Source organism: Protopterus annectens, chromosome 9.part0, assembly GCF_019279795.1.
Source record: "Protopterus annectens isolate FY-2018-M chromosome 9.part0, PAN1.0, whole genome shotgun sequence".
NCBI lineage: Eukaryota > Metazoa > Chordata > Ceratodontiformes > Protopteridae > Protopterus > Protopterus annectens.
Window position 1 is genome coordinate 641307832 of NC_056743.1, and position 23785 is coordinate 641331616.

General features: G+C 38.9%; 1 protein-coding gene across 1 annotated transcript in view; it reads left to right on the top strand.

The window, feature by feature from the left end:
* The window catches only part of LOC122811397 (complement C2-like), a 925867-nt gene that overhangs the window by 520195 nt on the left and 381887 nt on the right, over positions 1-23785 (top strand). Inside the window, exon 12 of the mRNA XM_044083220.1 lies at positions 11487-11595. Within this exon, the coding sequence (XP_043939155.1) occupies positions 11487-11595 (109 nt within the window). The remainder of the gene's footprint in view (positions 1-11486; positions 11596-23785) is intronic.

Here is a 23785-nt window from a genome sequence, read left to right on the forward strand (position 1 = left end):
TGGAAAATGGACATGAACAGGAAGAAGACCAGCAGCATTAAACTAATGAATAAATCTGAGATTATAAAACATAAATAATGTTTGTGAAATATGGTTTTAGAAGAAAAAGTAGAAAATTGGCTTCTGTTGACTTTAACTTGTGAGGGCCTGAAAAATATATATCCCACTTTGTGCCATTAATGTTTGGAAGGACACTAAGGGGAGAGGTAAAAAGTAAATTTTAGTAGAATATATTTTCTTCTTAACATTATTTATATAAAACATTTTGTGATATAAAATGCATGTTATATATAGTAAAGCATTTTCAGTTACTGTTGTATGTGATAAAGATACCAAATTAAACAAATGTATTTTTTTCTTCAATTTTAGTTTTAAGAAATGTAGGAATTACAAAGTAAAAAAAGACTAAGGCAATGTCTGTATTTCCTCATAGTTCAATAAGTGTGACCCAGTCATGGCAAGTGGTAATACAGTAGCAATACAGAGAAAGATGTTAAAAATTAAGATAGAGATACAGTGATACATAAGCAGTAAGACATGTACAAGAGACCGTATAATTATTTTTGCCAAGCTACTATGCAAGCAGTCTTTGTTCTCAGAAAGAATGACTTGGGTGAATGTTTAAACTCCAACTAGTCTTCCACTGTTCTAAGGTAAAAATCAAGAACAACCACTCGCTATCCCTTCAGTCACTTGGGTGTGCCCTGGAGATGGGGTTGTGTCCAGTCTATATCCTCTCAATGGTTAAGATCCATCTGGAGTTCTGGGAACAGTGAAGATCTGGTGAACCCTGCCTGTATCTAGGAAAAGTTAAAAGCTTGCCCAAGGATTTAAACAGATGTAAGAAAAAATTAGCCACCATATTGACTTTAAACTGTGGCAATTAAACTAACAGCATTCTAGTGCCTCAGGTACCAGGAATCGATCTGCACCAGTATTTCTATTGTGATTCAAATGAAAAAGCAATTATAACATTTAAAACTGTGTAACTCCAGGTCAGAGTTTTGTTAGTCTGCACTGCCTATGGTACGGTGGTGAACACTCTGTTCATCCCCCTTCCTTGGTGTTCCTCCTGGTGTTCAGCAACCTATAGGAATAGAATTCGCCAAATTCTGTAGTTATAACAAATCCTATACAGCAGTGGTAAAAGAAAAACTCAGGAGCCGTTCTTCGTAGTCTTAAAGATTTTATTGTAGAAACATTCGGGTATTGCTCATTGTGGACTAAAGTTAAACAAGCAAATTGAGTTCATTTATTGCCATGTTAGTGAGAGTGTCCATGGCCGCCAGGCAAACAGTGTGTGTGGGTATGTTTGGGGCCAGACCCTTTATTGGGTAATATGTGACGTATTGGTGGCCTGCCCTGGAATCCCTATAGGGGGTTGCTCCTCATTCGTAGGAATGAGGAAACGTACACAGTTAAAATTAGTTATGCAAGTCAGTTAAAAAGATGGAGCAAGAACAAAATGAAAGTTAGTTTAAACTAATGTGCAAAGTACTTTTGACAAGCTTCATTAGGAATGCTTTTATAAATTGTAGGCTAATTAGCTAAAAAATATATCAAAATATATATATTGGGCTTGTGCTTGTGAATATGGATGAAAGAGTGGATGACCAACAATGGTAGGTACTTAGCTCCACGCTTGGTGAGAAGGTGGGAAGTGGTAGTAAAATTCCCCAGTGTAAAACGTACATTGAGGGTACTGGAAGTCAACAGGTGGCAAGTGGATTTTTGGATGGACTTGGGTGGGTCAGTGGTAAAGCCCCCATCTAGGGATTCGGAAGTGAAGAAGCTGAAAGGGTTATGTGTAGAAATGGTAGTAAAATGAGTGTGTGAAGGAGAGAGAGTTAATATTAGAGCCACAAAAGTATGGTCTGGTGCATTATCAGGAATTGCGTGTGGGCTAAGTTTAAGTATGGGAGAGGGACTCAAGCAATCTTAAAAAAGTAAGTATACTCTGATATCAGTCCTTCATAAGGAAGGCAATTTCTAGCCTGCAGTTCAAATATATTCTTGGCCTCTTCCCATTTGGTTACCTTTCCCTGTCTGATTATTTGCTCCCAGTACTATGGTTCCTTTGTCAGTTTTCTCCAGTAAATTCTAACCTTCTCTTACCTATTCTCTGAACCCCTAATTGCAGTCATCCCTATCAGCAGAATCTCTTTTTTCCATTCCCATGTTAGCTTAGTTCTTAGAATACTTTGTGCTGCTTTATGAATATAATATTCTGTATGGTTATTGTTATTTTCTTTAAGGATCTGCATCCAAAATTCCAGTCTCTCCATATTTCTCGAACTCCCCCATGTTTTATCATCATCCCTTTCCACTTTGAATTATAGCTTTCTGCTTAGCTATGTACAGGGGCCTTAACTGTGTAGCTCTGAAATACCCCTTCAAACCAAGTAATCACAAACCACCTTTTTCTATTGGAAGTATCATCTTATACCATTTTACTCTTCTCCTCCCAGGTAAAATCCTTCAATTCTTTATTAATTGCTGTCCTATGGTTGATAAAAATAAGTCTGAACTGAATCCATCAGCAAAGACTTCAAGGTAAAAATCTTGGGCATTCTGAAGCCATGAAGCAGAAACACTGATATGTCCTGAAGGAGCTATATGCAGATACTCATGTAAATTGTTTTTTGTTAGTCTACTGTTGTAGTGTACCATTATGTAAATCATTATTATCATTGTTATTTCTTTTACAATCTATTAGCTTAATGGAGCTTATCTCCCCGGGCCTCTACTGGAAATGGACATGTATCCAGTTGGACTAGCCCAGTCAACAAATGTAAAATAAAATGAAAATAAATAAAATAAATAACCCATGGACTATCACAATTGGAATTCTAAGGTATAACACAATTAAGACTTAAGCTTGGCTTGATCTTTATTGTAGTTTTTACTAAATCATTTGTATGTGAGACCTTTTTCTCCTTTGGTTTGGATATTAGTAACAAGGATCAGAGAGTTATTACCCAAATCTCCCTCACATATGGAACAAGCTCTCTTTACACATGAAGAATATCAGTCTCTACTTGCCTTAAAGGAGGAAGTAGACAAATATGTGAGCATGCATCTATTCCAACATGGGGCAACTGTAGCAGGACTTCTGGAGGGCCACTAGGGAGTAAGCATATGACCTTTAGCTTGAAGATGTAAGCAACATAATGCTCAGTAGTGAAAAAAAGTATATATGTACCAATACTTGGACCATGCAATAAAATGTAAACTAAGACTGAATACAGTTGTAGCACAGGTAAAAGAAAAAGTGTAAATAGTTAAGTACGGAGGTTGGATACCAATCATATAACTATGGGCAATAAAAATAACAATTAAAGTAATGGGAATGAGAATAAATATTCAGTGGCTTAACACACTCAAAGTAAAACAATAAACCAATACAGCCACTGAATAAAACAGTCGGAAACAACATAAATCAAAAATAATATAAGATCAAATGTTTAATATGATAAAACACAGCAAGAATAAATACAGGTGAGCACTTTCTCATACAGCTTTTTCAAACCATAAAAAATCATTAATTCAAAGAGCCTATATAATCAGCAGCTCTATCAATTCTAGCCAATCATACATTAGTAAGGTTTCTTCAATTAATTATGCAAGCTTATATCCTTTCCTTAAAGGTCTTTTAAACAATTCCTATACGTGTTAAAATTAAAATATCATGTATCTGAATATGTATATTATCAACAAATATATTCACAAAATCTCACAATAATAAACCAGTATACACCTCCTCATCATATATGGAATGACTATATGATTAATTCCTAATACCACGGGTCTTAAAGAGGCTTTTTCATTTAAGCCACTATCCTAATCCACCTATAGCCTAATTATCCATATAATTTCTCTGTTTTTATAGTGTTCTGAATATTACCATGTAGTGGACTAGGAACTGCTTGATCAATGACCATGAATTTAAACGTATGAGTTGCAGTGCAAATTAAAACATGTTTAGAAAGTGCATTGTTCACAGAACTGATCCGTATGTTATAGAGATGTTTCCTAATGCAGTCCTTTAACATACGGTTGTTTTTTCGAACATAAAATGAATGACATTGCTTGCAACTCATCAGATAAACTATGTGTTCACTGTTACAATCTGCATCAACATGAAATACATATTTGTGGCCAGTATCTGGATGTAAAAATCCAGTTCTAGCTATGTACTGACAATAATTACATTTACAGCAAACCCTACTGGACCTAGTTGTACTTTTGTTTGAATGAGCTTGGTCCTTGGGGTAACATAGAAGCCTTTTTAAAGATTTCTTATTTTTCTGAGTAATTGATGGTCAGTCACCAACTATATCCTTGATCAGTGGATCAACAGTGAGAGCCCCCCCCCACAATGTTTTTTAATGATTTGAATAGTGTCCCTAACGTCATTGGTGTAAAAAAGGGGAACACTCAACTTCCTTGGATTTGCAATATAAACATAACTGCTCAAATTGCTATCATAACCTTTGGAAAAATAAGGTGGCCATTTAACATGTCTCAAAATAGGAATCTGAGACAAAGTATTAGTAATTTCATCCTTACTGTATCCTCTGTTGACAAGCCTGCCACTGAGTTTATGTAGCTCAGTGCGAAAACCCTTATCACAGGCATTCAACCTGGATGCCTGTAAACCCTGTCCCTTCATAATATTCCTAAAGACATAAGGTGGATGCATGCTCTGCCTGTGCAGGAGAGTATTTTTATAACAGGGTTTCCTGAAAATCGATGTAATTATACCACCATCACTCATTTTTTTAACAGATGCATCCAGATAATTAATCTCTTTGTCTCAGATTCCTATGTTAAGACATGATAAAGGGGCACTTTATTTTTCTGAAGGTTATTGTGACACCCCACCACTGGACCAGTAATCAAGGAGCCTCAATCCTCACCACTGGCAACAGGGGGGATGTACATTGGGAGGTTAACAAGGTACACACACAGTATTTCTTGATGCAGAGAGCTTTTTTTACATATCTGTATATCTATATTTATATACGTCTATATCTATTTATCTCTCTCTCTCTCTATATATATATATATATATATATATATATATATATAAAACTACTGAAAACGAGTGCACGAACCAGTGGAAGGGTGCATGGACCAAAATAATGCAGCAAACATGAAAATGGACCAGCACTCCAAAAAGTTCAAGACATTTATTGTCCAAATGGCATAAACATTATCCAATGTAAGACACAAATCCAACTATAATCAGAAATGACCAATTATAAGTGGTAACCATCGGCTAACACAGGAAAAAAACAGACTGGTTGCACCCCTTGGCATCTTCAGTGCATACAGGAAGTGATCTAAAAGGAAAATATTTTAAGGTCAAGCAACTTAATTCACTAAACATTTAAAGTGCACACCACAAATGTGTAACACATATGCAGATTGCCATGATGCTTCTCAACAGAATAGAGGTGATCTATTGAGAGTGGAAAAATGTACGACTGTTAGACATATTTCTGATAGCACACCTAGATTTGTTACTACCTATGTTACTAATACTTTTAAAATAAAAGAGAGTATTAATAAATGTTAGGGCATTTTAAAATCTGTTCGGTGAATATTGTTATGTTGGTTATAGGACAGGTAGAAATATTAGGGAATTTTTATCTGGATTCAAAAGAAGTAAGCCAAGGTTCATTCAACATGGTAAAAATTATCCCAAATGATGTACTTTTTGTGCTAATTGGACTTATTGTAAGGCAAGTTCTAGAACTAAATCCTTCACTTCGATCAATATCAATAAAGTATTTGATATTAGATTACTTATCACCTGCAATACTGAATGGGTGATTTATACGGCAGTTTGTCAATGTGGTGCCTTCTATGTTGGACAGACTTCTTGTCCGTTCAAACATAGAATAGCACTACATATTAGTGACATTAATTGTAAACACATCAGAAGTCCCCTGTTTAAACATATGTTGGAACATACAGGGGCACATTTTACTTTTGTGGGTATTGATTGTGTGAAAGGGGATATGCTATCAGTAAATAAAAAACATCAGATTTTGGATAAAAAAAGAACAAATGCGGATTATAAATTTAGGGGGTTTATATAAACCTGGTTTAAATGATAGTTATTAGATATATATTTTGTTTTTGGAGTTATTTTTATTCTTATTTTTTTCTTTTTCCATGTGTAGAAGTATGTGTTACACATTTGTGGTGTGCACTTTAAATGTTTAGTGCATTAAGTTGCTTGACCTTTAAATATTTTCCTGTTAGATCACTTCCTGTATGCCAAGGGACGCAACCGGTCTGTTTTTTTCCTGTGTTGGCCGATGGTTACCACTTATAATTGGCTGTTGCTGATTATAGTTGGATTTGTGTCTTACACTTAATGATGTTTATGCCATTTGGACAATAAATGTCTTGAACTTTTTAGAGTGCTGGTCCGTTTTCTCTCTCTGTATATATATATATATATATATATATATATATATATATATATATATATATATATATAGTTATATATAGTTATCTATTTATATGCATAGGGTGGCGGTTCTCCCCATGTAAGAGTATAAGTGACCCAGATATGTTGAATCAGTGGTGTAAAATGGCTGTATGTGTAAACAGTGGCATAAACAGTATTCATTATGGTGATATAAACAATGTATTGTAAACAGAGTGATGTTTATTTAAATGTAGTAATTGTTTTGCTTGTTTTAAGACCCAATGGATACCTGGCTGTATTACTAAGAGTAGAACAAACAAAATGCACCAGTCTTGCACTAACAAACTTATGTTTATTTGTAGAATAAAATAAAAATAAAAAACGTAAGCGCTTTCACGATAATTCCTATCGCTTCATCAGACCGTATAAATTTTGTTTGTTCTACAGTTCTGCTGATTCTGCACCTTTCCCTACCCTGAGCCATTTTGTTGGTTTCTGTATTAGTAAAAATAAGATTTCTTTAATGAGTTGTTGAATGTAATGTAACATGAGGGCTGAAAAGCCCAGCCAGAAAGCAACTGTGAAAAAAAGTGGGAGTCCAGAACAGTGGCACAGATCAACTACAGTTTAGAAATGACTTGGAGAAGAACTTGAAATTTCCTGCCAGGGGAATCCAGAAAGTAAGTAACCAACAGAAACTGCTTTCCAGCATTTTCAGACTCAGCCAAAGGTATTTGCTGTACATTTTATTAAACCACAAATCATTGTTTTGTTTGAAAGAACTTACCTTATTAGCACTTGTATGCACATAATAAGCTGTAGTATTTTTATAAAAACTGATGATCTCAGTTGCATCAAACTTATACACTGGTGTGATGAATAGGCCATTTTGGTATCAGTTATAAATGAAAAAGTCTTTTGACCGATTGCTACCAATTTCAGTGTAACTTCCCAAGAAAAAAGGACAGAGATTGAGAGCTAGAAAGACAGCGGTAGAAAGAGAGAGGGAGAAAAGAGAGATGCACTGTTGTGGTGTGCTGGAATTTGTTTGCATGCGTGTGTGGATCCATGTACCAAGATGACCACAGTAGGTGATGATTATCTCAAGAACAATGCCACTGTTAAAGCAGCTGACCTAGGAGGAGCAACTTGAGTTTTAGTTTATCATCTTCAAGTTGTATGACCATCAAGAGGGATGAGACTGAACTAACTTACCAGGATTCTATCATTCCTTTTAAATGTATAACCATTTACAACTTTCATGGACACAGAGGGCCCTGATCATCAGGACTAAGGTTTTATTTGTCAGAGCTGGTGTTACCTCATAGACATGAGTTCAAAAGTTTCACAGTTGGATGTATTATTTAAAAAAATGGTCATATAACTCCTGCCAGCAGAAGAATGAGTTCTGCTAAAGCAAGACTGTACAGATTGAATATAGAGTATCAAGACGAGACCAAAGAAGGTTAGTTTTCTGCTGACAAACATTTATGTGCAATGCTTCTTCCAGGACAAAACTGATACTGTATTTTAAAATGTAAATATAGCCTTGAACTCGCTGCCAAACTGGGACCTCTTTTAGTTGGGCAGCAAGGCTTGATAATAGCAGCTGAAAAATGATCAAACTTCTTCCTGATAGGCACTTTTCATTTGATGAGTATGTAAGACAAATAATTTGTCAAGGAAATGTTCTAATTAGTTAAATACACTAAAAGAAAGATATTTGATGATGTATGCGTTACATTAATTATAACTACTGCCTATGCAAAAAAATGCTAGGAATCTGCAAATATTCAGCTTATCTCCTCCCTAACCTCTTCTACTGCTCTCATATCCTTACTAACCTACAGTCCTGTTCTCTCTAGTAACCAAACTCGAAACTACATACAACAAAGTAGCCAGATTTGCAGCTAACCTCCCACCAAAATCACACCACTGTCTTGCTCTACAAATTCTCCGCTGGTTAGAGTTTCCTAACCAACTATTTACTCAACTCCTTATCATCCACACTATCCTAAACAAGCCCTCCTCCTGCCCTACCATATCCTCGCTCATCTCCCTCTACAACCCACCACGCTCCCTCAGAATCTCTGACCAATGTCTCTTACAAATCCATCCATCCATCCTCAACCCCTTTTCTCATTTTGCACATGGGGTCAGGGTATCACTGACAAAATCTCTACAGCTACCTTCCTGCTCTGTCATGGAATAAGCTTCCCATGGCCCTCAGAAACATTACCCATGCTCATGGACTCAAGAAAACTCTTAGAAACTACCTATGCAGCACCTGGAGATGTCAGTGCAATCATCCCACTTGAAATATTCCCTTCCCTCTATCCTCCTTTATTATTTTTCCCTCCCTCACTTCCTTCCTTCTGTTTCCTTCCCCACAATTATGCTATGTATCCTAACTTCCTCTGGTATACTACATCAATTTAATACTGCTCTCCACAACCCCTCAAACTCCTGCCACCTGTGACCTGACACCTATTCCCTTTCACTCTTCAAGCCTACTCTCTCTTTTCCCCTCACACTGTAACTAAACTAATTGGTATATCTCTCATACTAGACCACCAGTAACAATTATTTTGTGTTTCTGCTACGGTGTTCTCCCTATCTCCTTAATACTTTCTACTTACTGTAAATTCCACATTAGCTTAGAGCTTATATTTTCGCTTAGCAATCAGTCATCAGTTTAACCTTTTTGTATATACTTTTTATTGTGTCTATTATATTGTATGTTACTCCTAATGCACTGTGAATTTTCTATTGGTATAATTGTTACTGTGATTTTTTTTTTACTTGATTAATCTGCACTGTGGAGCTTTTCTCCCCAGGCATCTGCTGAAAAAGGGCACTAGCTCATTTGGACTATCCTGGTCAACAAATGTCAAATAAAATAAATAAATAAAAAATGAGACAAAAGAAGGTTTCAAATGCCTCTTTTTACTGACTTAGATTAAGTTTATTTTTTTACATTATGCTAATTAGATTAGGTGCACTGATGAATTGAGTAAGGTCAAATATGAATAGCCACATGCCATGTACGTATCATGTTTTTCACAGTAGTCATTTATTCAGCAGTGAGCCATAGAGTTGTGAGGTGTGCTGCATCAGCCATCAGTGATTTTGTGAACTGTTTGTGAGGCCTGAGTATACAATAGGGGGATATAAAGTGCTTTGAGGGATCCAGTATCCCTTAGCTATCAAGAATTATATGTAGATTTTATTTTTATTATGGCAAATGGTGAGCATGCAGGGGTAAGTGAATTACACACACATTCTGTGTGACCTTCAGGAGGATAGTATTTACAGATGGTCTAAAGGTAAAGTGTTGACGCCATTTAGGCAGGTGACAGCTGTCACATTTTTGCTAAGACTCCAGTCCCTAAAAATTTTTACTCTGCTTTTTTTTTTCTCTTGAATTAGTACCTTTCAAAAAAAAAACATGCTATATCAGGAGCATTGAGTGCACTACTGATATAGTACTAGAAAAGCAGTTTCCTTCATTAACTTTTTTTTTGTACTGACCTCCTATGACCATCAGGCTTACTCCCTTTCCACTCTGTTGACCTATTCATTTCCCCGGGGGGGGGGGGGTGATAGTACCATTATCTGGACGATGAGTCTGTGTTTTGCCTTTAAGGTGCTACGTCCCATCTGCATGCTTGTTAATATATAAGGGGTTGACTTCAATGAGTCTTTGAAATACATGGTCACACATCAGCATGATGTAATCAATTGTCCCTGCTCCCCTTGTAGACAAGAACTCTATGTAGTCCTCAGTTTCCATCAGGGATTCTACCAAGAAGAGTGTGCATAGGCACGTGCTCATCCCCTCCCACTGAAGAGAGACCTTAAGCCTCATAATTCCTTTCTTCCCCCATGCCAGCTCCAACTGGCACCTGATCAGCTAGCCAAATGTGGGTTACTTGGGTCACAGCCAGGGCTTAATCCTTTACATCACTCCTGTACCTCTGAACCTCTTAGTGCAAGAAATCTGGACAAAGCCTAAAATAATGGGGGGGACAAAGGAACAAAAATATGGACGGATTTTAAATATTGATCTTATAAAATTAGAAATTTGCTAGAATACTTCAATTTGTGTTATGATGCATTTTTCTGAAGGATATGAAGTGTGAAACTAGTGTGAAACACAAATTTCACAATTTAGTGACTTCAATTCTCAATTATTTGCCAGAAAAATGCAAATTTTATGAAAAACAGACCAAAGTATGAGGCAAAAATCTGGACAGTCTGTGAAAAGCTGAACAGCTGAAAGTTATGATCCTTGTAGATGGCTGTAATTTTAATTCATTACTATGTTATATTTCATTACTCCTTCGTATACAAAGTTGCATTCAGAAAGCATATTGTAGCAGGGGTTAGGGTCCATAAAATGACTCTGCAATTATTATAATCATTATAACGTCTAAGCATTTTGTTTTATTTTTGTTTCTTTATTTATTTGCTGGGCAAGTGAACTGGGCTTTCTTGGATCCTTTCAGTCATAGCCTGGGGCTATAGATGCAAAAATAAATACAATATATATGGACATCAGCCAGCATATTTTTGAAGATGGAAGGAAGCTAGAGTACTTAGATGATACCCTTCAAACATGGAGAGAACAAAGCAAAACTCCATATGGTCAATAACTGGTGTCTAGATTGAACCATTGACCCTAGAGCTGTGAAGTAAAAAAAAAAAAAAAAAAAAAAAAAAAAAGATTATATCTAAGCCAAACCAGTCATTTTCCCTCTCTTATTATGATGTTTACAGATATTTGATTTTTTTATTAGTTTAATCACATCAAATTAAAATTACAGTGTATGCATTGATACAATATACTTTAATACTTTATAACTTACTTTATTAATAAAATGTATTCCATACAGTTATATTTTGTATACAGTAAGGATACTTTATTGCACTACATTACACATTGCTGCTTCTTTATGTTTTTAGTTTTTCAGAAAATGATTAACCATTATTGTAAGACAGATTGCTTGTAGCAGTAAGCTTATTATCAATTGGTCCATAGGTCACTGGGGCTTCAGAATGCAAAGGATCGCTAATTGCTAAGCAATGGGTACTCACTTCTGCCCACTGTTTCTACAAGAAGGAAAATCATCAGGTTAATGTGGATACTGGTAAGACGTTCATAACATCTGAAAATTCTGACATTGTATCTCTCTGCGACTGCATTAATTTTCAGATTTTCCAGTGATTTTTGACAGTACATTGGGAAAATCTTCTCTTGATCATTGTTTACTCCAGCCACCATTTGGTTTATTGCATTTCATTGAACCAGATTCATTGCTGACAATTTGGTTTTTCAAATCATTCTGACTGAGGTCGAGGTAGAGAGGGGATTGGGGAATTTGCCGGTTTCCCACTGTAGTGTGATCTGAGAGTCAGTATAAATAATTAGCAGGGGGTGTGGGGGGTGCAGGGGAGCAAGCCTCCTGCCCAAACATTGTGTTGTCTGCATATGTTGTTTGGATTTATGTAGTCTGTCAACAAACTAAATTGTTGACCACATGGGTTTTGATAATCTGGTTCCTCGATAAAATGAAATAGTCCCACATGAGCACATCAGACTCTGTAACAGTGGCATCTAAATGGTGCTAAGTTACAAAGCGCTCTGGTGTCCAGATGTACAGATTCTAGCAATACGGTGGCATTTCACAGCTTTAGATTAACACACTTTTAACATCAGAGACATGTTTCTGCAATAATGACAGAATGATTATGCGGTCTCATAACTAACAGATAAGATGCAGTCATACCTAAACTACAGTATATGCACATATTTTAGTCCAGACATTATTTTCAGTTATGGACCTGAAGCCGAACTATACCCTCTTCAAATGCTGTTACAGATCACAGTGAATTAAAAATGCTTTATTTTATAACCTTAAAAACTGCACTCTAAGATATTGCTAATGTTTTAGAAGTTGTGTAAATGAGTATAATTACAGGCAGATATGAATGATTTCAATAGCATAATTTAATTTTTATTTATTTATTTGCAGTTTGTTAACCGGAAAAGTCCATTGGCCCAGAATGAGCCAGTTTTTAATGGAGACCCTGGGAGAAAAGCTCCATATACAATTATTACAAAGCTAATATCAACAAAGTTAACAAGTACAATACAATTTTCAAAAACTATTAAAACACAGCAATATAGAAGACAGAATAATAACATTTGAGCAAAGTGTTGTAACATAGCATTGAATGAAATTAAAACATAAGTAGTTTGGAGTACATAAGTATAATTTGGAGTGCAGGCATTTATGCACTCAAAGTTTCATGAGGTTAAAGGGAGGAAGAATTAGAGGAGGAGAGTAGAACAGTGAAAGGTGAATAGGTTGAGTTGTGAGAAAGGAATAAAGGAAGAGGGTGTGGAAATGAAATGAAGGGAGTCACTAGGCTAAATTTTGAGAAGGGAGAAAAAAAAGGATGGGGGAGCAGAAATGATATACAGGGGGTCAGGTGGGATGAGAACATGAGCATTCCCAGTGAGAAGAGAGATGGGAATGGAGCATGGACTTGAAGGCAGAGTGGTTTTGGGTGATTCGAATGTAGGGGGAAGTGAATTCCATAGAAGAGCAAGGGAGAAAGACAGGAGAAATTGCTCATGTGCGCGTAAGGGTTTGTGCACTTCGAGGAGGTTCTGGTTACTGGACCTGAGTAGCCTGTCAGGATGATGCAAGGTGAGTATGGAGGAGATGAAACAACAGTTAGTGGGTCTGAAAATGAGTTTGTGAGCAGTTAGCAGTTGAATGTAATAGAGCTAGTGGGGGAGTTCCAGCCAATTCAGGGAGTGGAGTGCATCACAGTGGTGGGAGGAGGATTTGGTCCCAGTAGCAAACTTAGAGATTTTATTGTAGCAGGATGACAGTTTTGACTTTAGGTAGGATTGAAGGTTGGTGAGGAGAGGGGCTCCATACAAGAGAGAGGGGATGAGGTATGAAATAGAGAGCATATGTTTGGATGAGGGAGTGAGATAACAGCTGTGACGATATAGCATTCTGAGCATTTGATGTGTTTTCTTAATACTAGTTTGTATATGAATGTCAAACTTTAAATGTTCATCAATGATAACATCTAGAAGTTTTGTATGGGAGACTATTTCAATGGGAATCTTATTCTGACTGACTATGGAGAAGGAATTTTTATCGATAGAAGTGTTTTTAGATGGGGTAAAAATCATGATTTTGGTTTTGGATGCATTGAGAGCAAGGTGATTTTTCAGCATCCAAGACTCAGTACGAGAAGGTGTTAGTTGCATGAGTTTGGGGAGAGATTGAGCATAGTAAATTATGGTGGAATCATCCATGTATTGGACAAGTTTGGTATTAGGAATGCACTTACGAAAATTATTAATGAAGATATTAAAAAGCAAGGGATCCAGTATAGAGCCTTGAGGAACTCCTGTTGGAGTGTGAAAGAAGGAAGAGGTACTACTGTTCCATTTGATGGCTTGTTGTCTATTAGAAAGTGAACTGGAAAATCAGTTAATAGAGGAGGGGGAAAGACTGAGAAGAGAGAATTTGGACAAGACAAGTTTGTGGGAAACAGTATCAAAGGCCTTTGATAAGTCTAGGAGAAGGGTAGATAGAATGTTGCCAGGGTCTCAGGTGCGGTTGACGATGTCAAGAAAGGAGAGCAGGGCAGTGGTAGTACTTTGTCCAGGTCTAAGTACACGTTGAGTTGGAGAAAGAAGTTGATTGTCTAGGAGGTAGGGAAGGAGTTGCAAGTGTATGCATTTTTCAAGGACATTTGAGATAGGGGACAGGATGGCTATAGGACAGAAGATGAAGATTTCAGTACTGTTCCCTTCTTTGTGGAGAGGAATGATGAATGCTTTCTTCCAGAGGAGGGTTACATAGGATTCTTGGATTGAATGATTGATAAGTATGGTGATGGGAAGGGCTATGCCATCTGCAGCTAGCTTGAGAAAGTAGAGCTTGGTTTTAGTTTTAGTACAAGTTTTTTTATGGTGTGTAGAGAGATGGGTTGTATGGTAAAGGAGGGGAGATGAATAGTGTTGATGTCAGTGGGACAAGAGTTAAGGGTGTAGGATGAGAGTGAAGTAGAAGTGTTATTGGAGGATGATGTGGTGAGCTTGGTTATAGAATCAATAAAGAAAGAGTTGAATTGGGTAGCTAAGATATGATCTGGAGAGTTAGGGTCAGGGAAGGGATTGTCTTTTTTGCCAGGAGAGAGGAGAGCAGATCTACTGTTCCAAATTGTTTTGTGGTTGGATCTAAGATAGTTTTGAAGCTTGTAGTAGTAGGACATTCAGTCTAAAGCAATTTGTTTTTGCACTTTATTACAAAGTTGCTTATACTCAGTAAGGGTGTTAGGTGTTTTAGAGGGGCTATATCAGCATTTTGAAAGTTTAATAGTTTGAATCACTAAAGATCGAACTTTAATGATCGAACTATTAGATTCTTGAATGCCGATAAAAATAACACCTACACCAAAAAAGTTTAAACTAAAGGGTTTAGGAAGGGGGGCAAGCCCCCCTGTACCCTCCCACACCCCCGCTACTTAAATATACCAACTCCGAGACCGCATTACATTGAAGTAAATGGAAATCTTCCTTTATGGAGATTTCCGTTTCACCATTTGACGTCCTGCACTTTCACTATTCTTGAGGCGACAATATCAGATTTGATATTGTCAGCCTTCAAGAAGATAATATAGACCTGTGCTTTAGATTTATGGTAATGCTTCCAAGATTTATCTCGGAGATGCATAAGTGTAATAGTTGCTTTAGTTAGCCAAGGGGTGGATTTGGTTTTGATTCTTTTAGTTCTAGGGGGAGCGAAGCTATCTACCAGGTTATTGAATGTAGTATTGAAGTATGTAACAGCATCATCAAGAGGGAGGGTTTTTACAGGGTTCCTGTTCATATGTTTTAATGAGTTAGAGAAAGCTAGAGGGTTGAAGTTTTTTAGGGTACGAGTTGTTATGTAGTTGTGGTGAAGATAGAGGGATGATGGTGAGCAGTGAGCAAAGGCAGGGAGATGATCACTGAGGGAGTCGGGTAGGATGCCGTTGTCAGAAATGGAGTTGGGATGAGAAACTAATATCCAGTCCAGAATACTACCCAAGTTGTTATCTTTATTATATCTGGTAGGAGAGGTAATTTGGGTGTAGTTGTATAGGTTTATATTCTGAGGTGATGTAGGTGATTGAATAGAAGCCCAGTTTATATTTATGTCACCTAGGAGTATAGTTTCATTGCTTATATTCGATAAGAACCAAGAGAGAATATCTTCAAGAATGGGGATGTTAATTCCTGGTGGAATATAAAGGGCAGCTACGCATATGTTTTTATTGTTATTAATTTTTAGGAGGGCCAGGATTATTTCAGCTGTTGCGAATTGGGGTATAGCCTTAGTACAGGGTGTCACTGTTAGGGAAGAGGAGAAAAGTAGGGCTACTACACCACCTTTCTTTAGAGTTCTGTCATTTCTTATGATCTTATAGTTGGGAGGGGTAATGACAGAATCTTTTATGTTGGGTTTTAGACATGATTTGGTTCTAGAGAGAATGCCAGGGTGCTAATGGGATTGCCAGGCATGAAGGGTAGGAAGTTTATTGCATAGACTTTGGGTAATTAAAAAAATGAAGTTGTAAATATCCATGTCAATAGGACTGCAGTATTTAAAAATGCCATTGCTCAGTTAATACTGCAAAAAAAAAAAGGAAACATTGATTATTGGTGTTGGAAAACATATCAGGTATGGCAACATGAATCAGATAAGTCTTATCTGATTTAAAGGTAACCAGTGCACTTTTTCTTAGGGCTAAAATAAGAAGTTATGTCTTACCATAATGTTCCATGTTTGTTGTCCTTCATCTCGTCTTCCTTCTTTCTGGTTGGGTTCAGAGCCAATCTCGGCTCTGACTTGGCCACTTCTAAGCTCGAAGAGTCCTTACTGGCTCAAGGCTAGACCCCTATCCCAGCATGCTTAGCGGTAGCTACCCAGATCTCGTTTGTGACAACTAACCACTATGTGTAAATATGTGGTTTATTTAAGTTTTTGCACAAAATGCCACAGTTTTTACATAGGAAAAACAGAAAGAACACTGAGACGAAGAATTTACGAGCACACTTACGATGTTTGTAAGAAGAAAGAATCCAACGCCTTTTACAAACATTCAGTGATGTGCCCTAACATGGAGCTTAAATTTATTGTTTTAGAGCAGTTAGAACCTGATAATAGGGGAGGAGATTGGGAGACTAAACTGGAATTCAAAGAGCTCTTATGGCAATTAAAATTAGATGCAGGTAAATGGCCCGGTCTTAATGACAATATAAATCTTAGCAGTGTTTTAAAATTAAGAAAGGCCAAATTATAAAATAGAGGTCCATGATTTTGATATATCTAAAAGTATTTTAATATTGTTTCAATGGTATTATCAATGTATTTAATTCATTAATAAGAAACCTACGTTTTTAGAATATGAACAAGTTTTTATTGCACATTGTTTTACATCAAGTGTTTATCCATATAATTAGTTTTTCATGGGCATTTTCAAGTTTTGTGATATGTAAGCGCACCATTATGGTGTGACAGCTTTAAGAACTTATCTACGAATTTTATTAATTAAGTTTAATTAATTGATCACATGATTAATTATGTTTATATTTAAGTAAGAACAATTGCCAGAAGTTTTTTATCTTGAGAAAGCTCAGTATCAACTGAGTGAAAGCGCTTGACGGATTTATTTGTGTGGTTCAATAAACTATTTTGGATACAGTTCCTGGTTTCTACTTCATCCTCGCTGTGGACTTTTACATTGACAACTAACCACTAGACTGGAGAACTATAACATTACCAAATAAAGAAATAACCAACAAAACTGGTCCCTGGTACCGAAAACCAGAACAACAATGGTGACAAGGACCAACCCAAAGGCTAAAAGGCAAGGAAACTCAGCCAAGTCAACCAAAGAAGAAATTCCTCTCAATCATCCAGGATGGGGAAAGGAGGGAGGGACGCAAGAAGGAAGGCGAGATGAAGGACAACAAACATGGAACGTTATGGTAAGACATAACATCTTAATGTTATGTTGTTCATCTCACCTTCCTTCTTTCTGGTTGGGACAGCATCCCCAGCACCTAAATCCTGGGTGGCTCACTGGAAAAGAGACTTCAGAACCATGGGAACCAAAGGATGCCCTGTTCCGAGAGGCCAAGTCTACTTTGTAATGAGTAATGAAGGTATGAGGAGTAGCCCATGTTGCTGCTGCACAAATAATATCTAATGGAAGCTTCGCTTGAAAAGCTATGGAGGTACACAAGGGCCTAGTAGAGTTTCCCTTTACCTTTCCCAGGACAGAGATATTCCTAGTTTTATAAACATAAGTGATAATATTGGACAGCCATTTTGACAAAGTCACCTTGGAAACTGGTGATCCTTGCATATTCTGTGAGAAGGATACAAACAGCTGATCTGATTTTCTGATGTCCTTGGTTCTTTGAAGATAAAAACGTAACTGTCTGTGGACATCCAGTTGATGCGGCTTATACTCTGAGTTGTTACCATAATTTGGAAAGAACACAGGGAGTTCGATGGATTGATTCAAGTTAAACTCTGAACAGACTTTTGGTAAAAAAGAAGGATTAGTTCTAAGAGAGACTCTATCCTTGTGAAAAATCATATAAGGTGGGTGGATAGAAAGTACTTGCAACTCAGAAACCCACCTAGCTGATGTAATTGCAATCAGGAATAGGGTCTTCCATGATAAAAATTTTAAAGAACAAGAAGTGGCTGGTTCAAAGAGAGGGAGGATTAGAGCCGCTAGTACTAAATTTAAGTCTCATGGGTGGAGAGGTTCTCTGATGGGAGGCCTTAACAGTGTAGCACCTTTCAAAAAGGCCCTACATAGCTTGCGGGACATGACATTAGAACCTAGAAGACCCTCATGAAAATTGGAAATAGCAGCCAGTTGAACGCGAATCATAGCCACTGCTGCTCCTTTCTCAAAGGTTTTGGCCAGGAAGTCCAAAATTTTAGAAATGGGTGCGGTAAAGGGATCAATGTCATTTTTCTCAGCCCAGAAAGAGAACTTCCTCCATTTATTAGTGTACAGTTTCCTAGTAGTTTGGTTTGTGAGACAAGAGTAGAATATGTTGAACCATAGGTGAGATATCCGGAAGCCTGGCTAAGACTGGAAGTGGACAAACCAAGCTGTCAGCTTGAGAGTTAAAATGGAGGAATGAAGAGCACCCGACTGATGTGTCAGGAGGTCTGGAACCGGGTCCACAATCCAAGGCTCCTCTCGGAGGTAACGCCAAAGGAAAGGGAACCATATCTGAAGAGGCCAGTAAGCAGCAATGAGGATCAGCTTGCAACTCAACGACTTTGCTTTCTGAAGAATTTTCGGAATTAGAGGAAAGGCATAAAGAATCCTTGGGGGGGCCAGTTGTGGATAAGTGCATCCTTGGGTGACTGTCCCAGTGGGGGAACTAGGACAAAGTAGCTGCTGCATTTGTTGTTTAGGTGTGAGGCAAAAAGACTGCAGCATGGCTGGCCCCACCTGCGGAAGATCATATCCGCCACATCTTGTTTCAGAGACCATTTGTGGGGCATGAGAATTGCCCTGCTGAGCTTGTCCACTATCAAGTTGGACTTCCCCAGAAGGTGTGCTGCAACCAGAAAATATTGAGAGGAAATTGACCATTGCCATACTCGAAGGGCCTTCCAACACAAGGGGTAACATTTGGTTTTGCCCTGTTTGTTGATGTACCACACCACTGACATATTGTTGGTCTGAATTGCTCTCTCTCTCTCTCTCTATATATATATATATATATATATATCTATATCCCAAAGGAAGAGAGTTGTGAAGTGCTTGCAATGCTAATAACCGCTCTCATCTCCAGGACGTTGATGTACAAATGGTACTCATGAGGCTGCCAAGTTCCTTGGACTGTCTGTCCAAAATAATGCCCACCCATCCTATCTAGGAAGCGTCCATTGTCACTGTGGCTACCAGATGAGGGGCTACAAATGGTCTGCCTAGAGTGACTTGGGGGGAGTGGAGCCACCACTGTAGATCTTTCTTGCAAGCATCCGTGATTAAGATCAAGTGTGACATTGGTAGATCCTGATATGACCACTGACGGAAGAGGAGCCAATGCAAAATCCTCATATGGTAACAAGCTAAAGGAAATAGAGTATGGCCACCGCCATCAAACCCAGGACCTTTAGGACTAACCGTGCCTGAACCTTTGACTTTGACAAGAGGAGGGAGACCTGATGTCAAATGGTAAGCATCCTTTCCTGTGGAAGCTTGGCCATCATGCTTCTTGCATTTAGTTGAGCGCATATAAAAGTAATACAATGAGAGGGCAACAAGACAGATTTTTCATAGTTTATTGTGATTCCTAAATGTGCACAAGTATGAATCATGTGATTCCTGGCCCTTAAGAGAAGATGCTCAGTGGTGGCAATGAGGAGCCAGTCATCTAGGTAAGGAAATACCAGGAATCCCAAACGTCTCAAGTGAGCCGTTACTACTGCCCTGAATTTGGTGAACACCCTGGGTGCTGTGGTAAGACCAATGGGCAGAGCTCTGAATTGGTAATGACTGGCTCCCAGCCAGAAGCGTAAATGTCTCCTGGACTGCCTGTCCTTTTTTATATGGTAGTACGTGTCCTGGAGATCGATAGAGCACATCCAATCATCCTGACCCAAAAAGGGTAGAATGGACTGCAGTGTCATCATCCGGAACTTGGTTTTCATTACTGACTTGGTCAGCTTGCTGAGATCCAGAATGGACCACAAGTCCCCTGTCTTTTTTGGAACTAAAAAGAACCTTGAGTAAGTTCTGGATTTGATCTGGTCTGTGGGGACTTCCGGAATGGCTCCTTTATGCAGCAAGCTTTTTACTTCCAAGGCTGCTTAATCCTGAAGATTGGGTGGAACATCTGAAATTGATCGCTTTTGACTTCTTGGGGGTGCTTGGGAGAAGAAAATTTTGTAACCCCTGGATATTATGCGCTGTACCCATATGTCTTCTGTTATGTCTTGCCAGGCTTTTGGGTACAGCTAAATTCTGCCCCCAACTGCCTCCAGAGGTGGACAGCTGAGAAATCCTTCAGGGATTCTGAAAGGCCCTGGCAAAGAACGTATCCCTGTCGCCCTCCTGTGGACCCCCCCCCTGCCACGGGGATGGCATCTCCCATTATTATTTCCCCCTCTGCCCCTGGTGAAATTATCTCCACGAGTGTATGGCGAAGCTCCCTGGGATTTACGGAACCACATTTTGCCACTCTTCTGGCCTTTAGGATAAGGCCTTGATGGAGTGGAAAAATGGACTCCTGTGGCAGAGAGAGTTTTGCTATCTCGTTCACTCCTGGTAAGAGTCTCTCTAACTTGAGGCCCAAACAAGGCCGAGCCATCAAAGGGGGCATTAATAAAGGAGGACTTGAAGGGCTCCACAAATTGCCAATGGCGCATCCAGGAGTGTCTACGAAGAGCCACCCCTGTGCCTGCAGCCCTACTCGCTCCATCTGCCGAGTAAGAAATCAAGAGAATGGAGGAGTTAACAATGGAGGTTAGGGTCGCAAGCTGGTTAGCCAACTTGGAAGCTGCTCCCTCAGCTGAAGGATCCTGGAGGGTATCTCCCAGCCCTTTAAGAAGGTCCTTCTGAAGTCTTGTAAAATATGTCAAGTAATTTAACGACCGAAGGGTAAAGGCCGCTGAAGAGAAAACATGATTCCCATACCTATCCATGGCTCTAGACTCTTTGTTTGGTGGATGGACAGAAGAGAAGGTGTCCGCAAGTTCCTTCTTGGTGGCTGCAGCCACCACAATAGCATCAACTAGCATGCCTTTAGAGAGAAAGGTCTTGTCCTCTGGTGTGGTAATGAACTTGTTGGGCCTTCTCGGAACAAGCTCCATGGACTCTGGAGCACTCCACGCCTTTCGACTCACCACAGACAGAAGTGAGTTGCAAGGCGGAGACACCCAGGAGGTGGAGGGTCGGGATGGAGAGAAGGATCCGAGGCAGACACCGCTACAGATGGGGAAGGAGCTAATGGAGCTGAGGGTGGAGTGGTCTGGGCAGATAGTGCACTCCTCACCACCTCGAAGGCACCATGGTCGGTAACGGAGGGAGGCTCCAGTTCTGAGGAACCCAGGAACCTCCACCACACCGAGGGCTATGGCTCCGAGGCCGATGTGGGAGCCGAACTCACCTGTGCCGAGGCTCTGAGAGAGAGAGTGGGGTAAGACAATGGTCCGATGACACTGCCCCCTCTGAGCCGATGAAAGAGACTCAGTGCCCAGACCCCTCAACAGGGCAAGCTATCAAGGAGGTCAGAGCAGATGTCGGAACTGACAAGGCAAGGGTTGACAGAGCCAATGGTTCCACCACTACTACTTCCATGCACTCCAGCTCTGAAATGGAAGCAGTCGGAGGAGGAATCGAGACAGGAACCAGTTCGGACAATGGCGCCACTTACTTCTGGGCTGGGATCGACAACAATTTAGCAAATACCGGTGCCTTGAGCAGCCTCTTCACCACTGTCTCCACATCATCATTCGATAAACTCCTGGATGATCGAGAGTAGCGGGTCAAGGACCGGTGGCTACCTGCCACTGACTGCAACAGTGGAGACTGAGGAACAGATCTCACCGGGTCCAGCAAAGGAGATCTCGATCTCTTTTGGCTCCAAGACAGCTCCAAAGAAACTGATGGAGCCATCAGAGAAAAAGACTATTCAGAGCCCATAACCCACTCCAAAGGCTCAGAAGGTCTAGTTCTAGACTTTGTCGGCACCGAAGATGGAGCCGACGAAGAGGGCAGTTTGTCATCGGGTGTTTCCAATGGCTGAGTTTTTGATGCTACTTCAACCTGGGGTTTTAATAACCCTCTCAAAATAGGTTTGTTGCATCTCTCCTGAAGAACTCGTGCACTAAAGGCATGGCAAACAGAGCAAGAGTCCTGCAGGTGAACCACCCCTACATAAAACATGCAACTCGTGTGCCCGTCTGTAAAGGACATTTTCTGGCAACACGAGTTGCATTTCTTGAACCCTGACTGTTTAGGATTTTCTTTTTTTCTTCCCTTTCCGCACTGTACTGCATTGTAGTGCGGTCTCCGAGTTGGTATATTTAAAGAGCGGGGGGGGGGTGCAGGGGGGATTGCCCCCTGCTTACAACCGCTAGGCAATTTATTTATTATTTTTATTTATTTTTTTTAAGTTTTCGAAGTTTTACAACTTTGAACATATGGGTTCGACCATATAGCGTTCGAAGTTGTAAAACTTCGATAACGTGATATAGTAATTAAGATTACTTGATTTATATGGATGTTTTAGAGCTACACATTTAAAGCAGATTTACATAACACAGACAAAAGGTTATAAATCAAAGTGGAAAGTGATGATGAAGTGGGCTGGGAGGGAGTTCAAGAAATAAGGAGAGAGTAGGATTTTGGATGCAGATCCCTATGGAGAATAATAACAACCATGCAGAATATTATATTCGTAATGCTGCAGAACATACTCTAAGAAGTAAGTCAGCACAGGAATGCAGAAAGGAGGATTTTGCCTATAGGGATGACTACAAATGAGGATACAGAAAATAGGTAAGAAGGAGCTGAAATTTACTGGAGAAAAATAGCAAAGGAACAAAGGTGTTTAGAGAAAATAACAAGAGATGGAAAGATAATAAATGGGATAAGATCAGGAAGAAATTTAGACTGCAGGTTAGAGATTGTCTTCCCTACCAGAGACTATCAGTGCATAGGCAAAGAGAAAGGGATATAGCAGCCATAAGTGAAAGACCAGCTCTGATAGACGTTTTAGTTAAGCTTACAACAGAAGCCGCTGATAAAAAAGAGATAATTAGTTGGACATATACAATATTACATGATAACTATAAGAATCAAATCAGAGGAGATTAGAAAAGATTGGAAAGAGAGACTAGAAAAAGAAAATTACAAAAGAACAATGGATGGGCATATTTATGGTTCCTAAGTAAGCAACAAAGTCCTGAAGGTTTAGCATTTTTACGGGAAGTGTTTACATAGGTATTTTTATAGCTCATTGGTAACACTGAGGTGTGAAGTTTTAAATGCTGCACCAGTTCCTCTTTATCCAATACAATCTTCCATGGACCTCCACTTTCTGCAACCTTCATCTTTGATACCACAAAAAAACAAAATAAATTAAGCACTCTAAACGGTGGGCATATTTAAAAACACTTGAAATTATTACAGCTTTTCACACCTTACTATCATATTCAGCTCATTCACAGTCCATATATCTGTCATATTCAATGGTCTTACACATCTAGAATTTTT